Here is a 10448-nt window from a genome sequence, read left to right as displayed (position 1 = left end):
TCATTTCGAAAAATAGTTTATTGTTCTTTATCAAATGCATTTGTGACAAAATAAATAATTCATGTTTATCACACAAGATATGTTATTTACAACGTAATATAATATATTTATTTATCACACAATGTATTTCATTGGTCAAGTTTCTAAGTGGTCCTTTCCAACCGGAAACAACACGTCAGGTTTACAGCTTTGCAGGTCTACAGCCCTGTTACGGCTTGTTGATAAATAATGTTAAAGCTCTGGTCATGTGTATACGTGTTATAAGAGCAGCAACAATAGGCATATGGCAGTGGCTTCAGGTAACTGGAAGTGTTTCGTTCTTTGCATGAAGCCGAGATGTAACACTTGATACACTGTCTCAATGCAATATGAAAACAGATAGATTTTTTGTTGGCACTTTAAGAGACCCTGTTTGGTTGTAATAACCGCATAATGTCGACCTTGTACCTTATAAAGTATATATATATTAGTAGTAATACACTGCAACGTCACACATCAGCTTTCGGTCAGTATAGTTGCTTGACTTGCCACTTGAACGAGAACACCATCACACCTTATTCACACACATCATCACCGAACATAATTCGGAACGTGTTCATTAATTCAGAGTTCATTTATCACCAGTCACTGTTACGCGAGACATGCATTCTTTAACGTGACAATGGCCAACACGCACTGTACTATTCCCCATTGTCCAACATTTGTATCGGGAATGTAACCGGCCTGGTAGCCCATACATAAAATGACCACTTCAGAAAGACAGAATATGATTCATCAAAGGAAATGTTAAAAAACACACATAAGTCACACAAAGGTCCATTTTTTCCTTTTATATCAAGTCTGATTGTCATGGCAACGGAATATGATTATTCTGTATACACTGATCCGGAAAACATGACACACATTTAAATGAATATATACAGATGAATTGAAAGACTGCGTAATGGACACCATCTTGCGAGTAAGGATGGCACTATAAGCGACGGGTTTGATGCTTCGGCATCTTTGAAGGCACATCGTCAGCTGCTTCGGAGTCACTGTCCGACTGTGAAGAGTCCAATCTTTGAAGCTCCCCCCTCACACGTTCCAACAATGCTGCCGTGCTGTCACTAGTTCGTGCTCTGGAAGATCTGGGAGCAGCCCGAGAGGAACCTGGACCACGTGGTACGGGTGGCTCTGATGGCTTTGGGTAATCATGCTTGTGTTTGCCAGAGGAACCTCCTGAATGACCCATACGAGGTCGCGGAACAGGCATTTCAGGATTCTTTGAACTAGAAGGCTTGGAACCAGAAACAGATGTCCCAGAGTTCTTTACTTCTTCCCTTATACGTTCCATCAAAGCCGAAGTAAAGTCTGATTGCGCTTCCCCAATTGGGGCAAGAGCGAATCCAAGTGCATGAGTCTGATTCAGAAGTTGTTGAGCTCGTTGTGTGGTCTCCTCTGTCTTCCTCACAGCTTCTTCCTCTTCAGATATTGCTTCCTGTTCTATATGTGCTGCGTGTGAGTGTTTCGATGAACTATCGTGAGTGTACTTGTGTGCACTAGTCCTCGGTTCAGGCTGCGATGATTCCACAACATGATCGGCGTCTATAACACAGCCTTGTGCGGGATAAATCTGCCTGTATTCTTTAGATGATTCACCAGATTCACTACCAACGTATGTAACGCCACTAGATTTCCTACTCCACGTTGTTGTCATCTCCGTTTGTTGGGCTATTTGTAACGGACCCAGAGCTAGAATGGCGTCCTCTAGACTATCGTCTTCCAGAGAAAGCTGATCTGAGTTGATGGTCACGTCACTGTCAGACTCCAGCGAACTGATGGAGGGAGAGTTAAGGTCCTGTTCGGCGTGTTCTGTCAGGTTCCTCCTCTGCTGCACCGCCTCCACCATCAGCTGCTGGGCCTGGGCACGCCTGGCTTCCTCTTCACGCTGAAACAGGAATTGGTGAAGAAAGGTTTAAGACGAAATAATAGAATACATGAGACTAGTCTTATCAAAAGATAATTTTAAAGGAATAACCATACATATGACATGCTGGTGCTTCACGGTATGCACACCTGTAATGTAGTAAAGTGTTTGGCGACGAAAGAAAAAAATATACGAAAGGCGATTATAAAAAAGATTTTCAAAGTCTTAAGTACAATTAAAGCTCCTTCAAAAGAACATAACGATAATCATTATCTTCAGGCTCTATGAGGGAGCTGATGACAGAATACATGTCTAATGACTATTTTCACTATAAAGGCAAAATAGACACAATTTATGGATAACAAATTCTTATTAACTGTTTTAGTATAGCTCCCTTTACCGTGGACAACGGCCGCCTATACAGTTCAAACGATTGTTTCTACTTTGTCATCCGTCAACTTCTAATATCAAATTTGCCATTGTCATTTTATGTATCAAGCATAAAGGTACCTATATGTACACCATGAACAGACTGTGTCCAGAGACATGTTCCCAAATAATTTGAACTAAAGTGTACTTTATGCCATCTTGTTTAACTTTTTATTAAAAACTGTTCTGCTGGTCTCCAGTGCAGTATGCTAGTGGTAAGTGGATGACTCAACTGGATACATGGGGATTAGTATGTGGGATCATGACCTGGTTGATTATGTGACAAACTTCTCGATTCCACCAACTATTAGTTTGCCTGGTCGGATTGATTTACATACTATTCTTATAGTGATGTGATAGTGAATGAGTGACTTGGGGTTAACGCCGTTTCGGTCACATCCCAGCATGTCAGTTTAATGTGAGAAGAAAGCCTAAAGTGATGCAGGTCTCAGATGTTTACCACAGTGGTGAAACCCATGAGGGGTATTGAGCACTGGTATGGTGCTGACACAGCTAGAAACATTTTATGTTAACTATTTTATTTTATTTTACATTGGGACCTGAGAAGAACCGGGTTATATGGAAACCCAAGCTTGTAAGAGGCGACTAACGGGATCGGGTGATCAGGCTAGCTGACTTGGTTGACGTATGTCATCCTATCCCAATGGCATAGATCGATTCTTATGATGCCAATCACTGGGTAGTCTGGTCCGAACACGATTATTTACATACCGCCATCATAAAGCCGGAATATTGCTGAGTGCGGTGTTAAACAAAGAAACAAACACGCTAACGTACATTCATTCACTCACTCACCCACCACGATGGCCAGATCAGATTAATGGGGGCGGTGGGGCAGCCTAGTGGGTAAAACGTTCGCTCGTCACGCCGAAGACCTGGGTTCGATTCCCCACATGGGTACAATGTGTGAAGCCATTTCTGGTGTCGCCCGCCGTGATATTGCTGGAATATTGCTAAAAGCAGCGTAAAACCACATTCACTCACTCACTCACGTTAATGTGCTGTTGGTAAATAGATCTTAACCGCATCCTACCTTATGTATAGTCAGCGTCTCGGGAAAGATGAACTTGGATGTTTCTCCAGACCCGGCACTGATGCTGAGCCGAGTGTTGACGGGGGAGTTTGGACAGCTGAGATCGTCGTCATCAATGAAGATGTCATGTGTCTCACGTCTGGTGGAGGAGAGAAGAACAGTAAAGGAACAAGAGCCTAACAACCTTCAGCCTAACCCCTTACCACGTAACATCCTGTAATTGGGCATGTTGATAATTCATGATGTGTGACGTTCTGGCTTCTGTTGCCTTGATATTGTAAAGGTCAGCACGTTTGTAGATACATAACGGCTGTTCACCTAAAACAGTCATTCATAAGCTACAGTGTTGGTGAGCTTGAGAGAAGAATGCACGCGTAACTAAACTTATACCCAAAAGCCAGATGCTAGAATACTGTATCAACAAGGTTGTTTAATGGCGGTCAGTTGACCATCAAACGTCTCTCACCTTAGTCCATTCGTAAGATAATGAATAAAGCAGACAGGCCAGTATACCAACAGCACCTTAGCGCTGGTGGAGATGCAGGCTACGATCGATACTAACTTACAGGTGGGAAGATTCCATTAGAAGGAAGGGCATTAAATAATTAATGGCTATTCACAAGAGTGGTTATATCAGCAGTAAACACGGACACAATGCAATATGATTCTGATAAATGCTGAAAATACCATAAGATATTGCTGAATATATCATAAGAATGCGTTCATGAATCACTATCTCTATCACCGTTGGGCGGGAAATGATAACCCTTTTCGGAAACACCTGGGGTCATCGCTGATTTTTCTTTCACCATCATTTTGTCTTTTTGAATAGAATCTGTTTCGGTGGATATTTTTAATACAGAATTTGACTGGTTGACCGAATTTGAGTTCGGTATATCCGACTTGCCTGCACATACATGCATGCATACATACACACACGCACGCACGAACGCACGCACACATAAACACAAACACACAGACACACACACACAGACACACACACACACACACAGACACACAGACACATACGCACACATAAACACAAACACACAGACACACACACACACACACAGACACACACACACACACACACACACACACACACACACACACACACACACACACACACACATACATACATACATACATACATACATACATACATACATAGAAACATACATACATACCACTAGACTAGAATGTGATATGGAAGAGCAATATCTTACATTTTATGTACCCACGGCGTTTGAACCTGCTTGGACTCTGTTCCAGGTTGACATCCTTGATTGTCTCTCATCTTCGATGTCTCTCCTTTCTCATCCGGGCTACTATCAGTGTCACTCGTGAGGCTGGCATCCTTTGATGTCTGTGTGTCCACGGAACGCGTCTCAGGACAGACGTTCAACGGCTCAGCTTCTGAAGCCTGTACCACAGACGTTGACAGAAATTCCGAAACTTTAGTCATAGAAGCAGCTGCATCATCTGATGCCGAACCTTGAGTAGAGATAGATTCCTTTTGGTTTTTGGCGTCAATCTTAGGAGATTTTGTCTTTGGTATAATAACAGTGAATTCGTCAGATGCATCGGTGTGGTCACCACTGTCAATAGAGCTGACCGTTGTCATGGAACCGGACGAAGGGAGAAGAGGACATTCACTTCCCACGGTGTTATACTGGGAGGACGCAGCCTTCCCTTTCCCCTTTTTGGATCTGGTTCTCCGGGGTAGTTCCAAGGTTTGTTCATCACAGGAATCTACTTCCTTCTGAATTTCATGAACCCCAAGCTTCTCCAGGAGTTCCTTCTCTCTGAGGATGAGGCTTCTGTGTGAGCCCTTCTCCTGGTCGGCCAGGAGCACTTGCTCGGAGTAGTCCGTCTCCGTGAGTTCCCGGTACTTGTCCGAGTCCTGCCTCCGCAGTCCGTCCCCATCGCCAACACCGGGCAGCACACACACACCACCCAGCAAGGGCACCTTCTTCGAGGTGGAGGAGTTCGACCGGGGGGTAAGGCATGGAGTGCTGGCTGGGGTCTTGTCCACAATTTCCCCCTTTTCGACGTCAACCGTTAGATTGTGATCCTCAAGGGTTTCTCCTCTCTATAATAACATTAGAACGTAGTTCATCTTAGAGGCATAATAATAGTAATCATCTTTGAGGCATGTTTAAACTGTGAATAGACAATGAGTTTTAGAACATGATCAAATGTAACATATGTTGTATTTAGGATTGCATTTATTTTGTAAAGTACAAATTATTGTGCTTTGTTTGGGTGGAGTCCAGGGATGGGTACACAAAGTAAGTAATATATACTACCAGTTGTCGGACTTCCATATCGTGGAGTGTATGAGTGAGTGAGTATGGTTTTACGCTGCTTTTAGCAATATTCCAGCAATATCACGGCATGGGACACCAGAAATGGGCTTCACACATTGTACCCATGTCAGGAATCGAACCCGGGTCTTTGGCGTGACGAGCGAACGCTTTAACCACTAGGCTACCCGACCGGGGGGGGGGGGGGGCAGAGATTCTGTGCTGACGTTTAGATGAGTGTGTGGTTTCCCATCCCGAATGGGACCCCGCTAAAATAACTTTACTAAGAAAGTGTAATCGTGTTTAAAACTGTCGGTCATCTGACTGATGTGTCCGAGTCCCATGGTTTCATAACACAGGTTGTTTTGTAACAACGTTTAATCTAAAAGACGGATGACGTTATGATAAGTGCTCATTTCTAGTGAATTTCTAGTTTTTGATTAACCAACATGGCAGTAGCAGAAGCAGATTGTTGTACGCCTTCATTATATGTGATTGAAATATCAAACCAGAACCCCCAATCACGTGCATATAACTTATAACGAGGATATATCAATGATTTCTTTCGTGAGCTTGTAAACTGTCTGTTGTGTCGGGCCAAACATACCTGATATCGAGGCGGGAGGTCCCCAACTGCGTTAGCCCTTCGTCTTCGCCTCATCCGGGTAACAAGGAACAAGACGGCAAGGATCAGTAGCGTTACAGGAATCACGATGCAGAGGATCAAAATGTAGCTAGTGTCATTCTTGTCTTCAAGTTGGGGTCTACTAGATGTCTGGGCGGCCGTGATTGGCTCAAGCACCTGGAAGTAACACATTCATTGGTAAATGAGGTTTGTCTTTTGAGATATCAGTGTATAAAATTCACCAAAATTTCAGTCAAAGCTACCAGACCAGATAAAATGTTGCCTGCCCAGAATTGTCTAGACTAACGAACACAGTGAGTGAGTGAGTTGGTTTAACGCCGCATTTGACAGTATTCCAGTTATATCACGACGTGTCAGCTTAATGTGGGAGGAAAGCCCGAAGTGATGCAGGTCTCAGACGTTTACCACTTCGGTGAAACCCACGAGCACGGGTATGGTGCTGACAAACCTAGAAACATAATCGGGGCGAACCGGGATTCGAAGCCACAATCATAGCTTTCTGGCGTGCCAAAGGGACGCAACTCTGCACAGCGAATTGCTAACGAACACAAGTCATAAAAGGGTAAACATAAAAATAGTATTAGGACAGAAATCAACATACGCGGAAGTGACTGAAAAATGTGTTGAACATTCACATTTCATTTACCTCTTATATTAGATTAAAACTAGCATGCTTAGGTAATTTAGGGAACGCAATAATAGCCCGACCATCGGGCGTGCAACGTTTCAAAACTGACCGTCCGTCAGCAAAAAAGATTTTAAACACTGGAGATACAACTAAAATGGTTAAACTAGTCATCAGCCACCAGTAACCAATCGGAATGAATTACGAGGTTTTTTCCAAGTTTGTGAGGATACCTATTTGAAGCAATGCGTTGACATCGTTGGTACATGTAGATACAGGCAATATACATGTACACGTAGACGTGTCCTCGATCTTGAGTGTTATTATCCTGACAGCAAGAGACGTAACGCCTGCTTCAATATATTTAATCTGGACCTCTGTCTCAACCGTACTAAACTAGCTACCTTATAAGACAGCTCCCCGCCTGTACAGACATCATGACGTCATAACGTTTGACGTGACGGAACTTGCTTGTCAGGTCACTGACAACGTGAATACTTCGTATAACCATATCCGGGTTAGAATTGTTCTTTTGATACCGTAATCTTCACTAAATATATGACCCGTGGATATCCGGGCTGGAATTGGTCTTAAACAGGGGTCTTCAGCAACCCCAAAGAGGGGACTAACAGGATCGGTGTGTAAGGCTTGGTGACTTTGTTGATGCATGTCATACCCAAGTTGCGTAGATAGATGCTCATGATGTCAATCACTGGCTTGTCTGGCTCAGACTCGATAATTAACAGCTCTGATTCACATACATTTACCTGGGGTATTGCTGAGTGCGGAGTCAAAGAAGCAAACAAAAGAACATACGAGTCCAATGGCGGTAACAAGATCGTCTCCTACAAATATGTCACTGAACTAATTCCTTGTAACTTGTGTGCACTCTTTATGATGCCCGTAACTCTAAATTTGCCACATCTGCTACTGACTGGATGTTGGGATTTTAAGAGCCCTTTCAGCTCGTAACATGAAAATTAAAATATCAATTTTTGTATGTTGATGACCCGTAACAACGTTGACGTACGGAATGGGCGAGAGCGGTAGAGATCTGTTCTTGGGACATCCTGTTGTAGACGGGGACAGCGACGTCGGCCGTCACGAAGTCGCCACCATCACTCACGGCAAACGTCGTCGTCACCTTGAAATCATCACCCGGATCTCTTTCATTCGAAACCACCTGAAACGGAGGTGTTGTGTTCATTAATTGCTGAAATTACTGAAAACTATGTAAATCGTGGCATGTATAGACATCGCCTCACCTAACAATGCCGTCCGGATGACGTACATAATGCACTTGTGCGCGTTAAGTGACATTTGAACCAGGGTACAAACGATTTTTATAAACTCGGTATTTCATAACCCTATGGGAAATAAAAGTAGTTATTACATGGATATACATCAACACTCAATAGTGGTATGCGAGGTAATTAAAAAAAAGCAGAGGTTATTCAAATGTGACGTAATTTTACTAATTAGGTGATTAACATGCTGCGCAGAGCTATGTTACTTGTAGATTTGCGCTGAAGGGAATTTGGTGAGGTGAAATTTGGTTTAACGACGAGTTCAACATTATTATTATATACATCATACATATATATCAGACAAAGTTCATTTTTACAATAAAATCTTGTTTGTTCTCATTTTCTGTTTCACAGTGAAAGACGACGAGCCAGCGTTAGCAAAAACATGAGGGCGTCGGGCTTGTGCATCTAATTTCGCATTTGTTGTTCTCCTGCTATGATTAAACATTACTTGTTTGAAAACAAGTCTCTTTGTTGTGATATTAAATGTTCACACTTAATATCCATATTCAATAATTTTGCATGTATTTCAACTGGGTGATACTGGGTAACATCTCACTACTACATGGCGTTATGTAGGTGGAAGAGACCTCAAGTACATGTTTCTCTATGTTAATATTGAATTGCCTGACGAGAAATGGTAGCATGGGAGGTAACTCGTGTCGGACTACTGACACAATGTCGAGGAAATTACAGCTAACGATCGAGGTGGTGAGCTCGCGGTGACTGCGTTGTACCTGACACTCTTTTAATAGTTAATTCAATTGACTTCAATGTTTTGCGATAATGGAGTTATAATCGTATACACCGTTGTGTACACTTTGCGTATATCCGCTACGCTAGGCGTATTAACAGTGTGCTCACCTTTTTTTTTAAATATTGTCGTCAATTCTTAAGTGAACAAAGGTAAAAAATGAACGAAAAATCACTTTCAAATCTGCTTTTCTCAGGTGTCCGTCTAACATACACAGGGTACTTCACGGCTGTAAAATCAACAAGTTTATTGTATATTCGTGATCAACTGGACTAATCAATACATTAGAACCATATCACTGAATGTCATTTATTTATCTCACACTAAGATATACGATTTGAAAATGTTTCATGTTCTGATTATGAATATTCACACAATAATAGGACCTTTCGTTTGACGAGTCAAAAGTCTCCAAAAGGGCTCATTAAAAGAAACAATCAAGAGAAGAGTAAAAACACTACTTCCTTGAATCAGGATCTGATATTCCTCGAATGAATACAAACATCTGCTTTTTGCAAATCACACATCATATTATTGTCTTGGACAGAAGTATCTCAAGTGTCATGCTATTTTAGGCATTCGACATGTCGACATGAATTAAAAACTTGAACATTTCTACATCATCACTTCTAAATCAAATAGGGTCGCTTTGCAGGAATGTGACTAAACAAACATGTCGGCGCTGAAATTGAATTGGACCGGCGATGTTTCACACGTAAGCTCCGTTAATCCTATATCAAACGCCTCTTTTGAATAAACACTAAAGACGAATGTCTGAATAACTCCAAATAATAAACATTTGTCTCCAGAATGTACACGATGTATACCTGAGCGTTAACGCCACTCTGACGCCTGTATCTGTCCAGCCGCTCTGTAACATCTCGTCTTCTCCGCTGTTTGAGGGCAGTTTCATACAACTCGGCCAGATCTGGAATGAGTGAGTGGGTTGTGTTGAAGTCGCTTTTAGCAGTATTCAGTTTTAACTGGAGAGCTTAATGTGTGAGAAAAGCCAGAAGTGTTTACTTCAGAGAAACCCTGGGCTACGGATGGTGTGTTGATAAATCTCGAATCATGATCATTGGTGCGCAGAAACTCAAATCCGCAATTATGTATCAAGGCATATATTCTGAAGCTATCATCAATGTAAGTTAGTGAGAGAATGTTGTTAAACGCCGCTGTCAGCAATATTGGAGCTATATCGGTGGCTTGTTGAAAATCGAGTCTGCACCAGGCAAACTAGTGACCGAAAGTATGATCCATGCCACAAGGATATGATGACACGGTCACATTATCTGACTGGTCTCCATTCTAACCAGCTTGGGGCACTGGGGACATTATCTGAATGCGAAATCATACATACAAGAGGGTGAATGAGTTTGGTTTTACGCCGCTGTTAGCAATATTCCAGTAATATCACG

The 10448-nt window shown here is 42.3% G+C and overlaps 1 protein-coding gene across 1 annotated transcript in view; it reads right to left on the bottom strand.

The window, feature by feature from the left end:
- Positions 1-10448, bottom strand: part of LOC124140566 (uncharacterized threonine-rich GPI-anchored glycoprotein PJ4664.02-like) — a 50831-nt gene continuing 40383 nt past the window's right edge. Inside the window, exons 6-11 of the mRNA XM_046508208.2 lie at positions 9858-9958; positions 8000-8152; positions 6306-6500; positions 4619-5484; positions 3393-3531; positions 1-1930 (exon numbers count right to left, since the gene is read on the bottom strand). Of these exons, the coding sequence (XP_046364164.2) occupies positions 974-1930; positions 3393-3531; positions 4619-5484; positions 6306-6500; positions 8000-8152; positions 9858-9958 (2411 nt within the window). The 3' untranslated portion in view covers positions 1-973. The remainder of the gene's footprint in view (positions 1931-3392; positions 3532-4618; positions 5485-6305; positions 6501-7999; positions 8153-9857; positions 9959-10448) is intronic.

The sequence above is a fragment of the Haliotis rufescens genome, unplaced genomic scaffold (genome assembly GCF_023055435.1).
Source record: "Haliotis rufescens isolate VD_foot unplaced genomic scaffold, xgHalRufe1.0.p SCAF_6, whole genome shotgun sequence".
NCBI lineage: Eukaryota > Metazoa > Mollusca > Gastropoda > Lepetellida > Haliotidae > Haliotis > Haliotis rufescens.
Note: the sequence above shows the minus strand (reverse complement) of the source record. Positions and strands in the feature narration are given on the sequence as shown.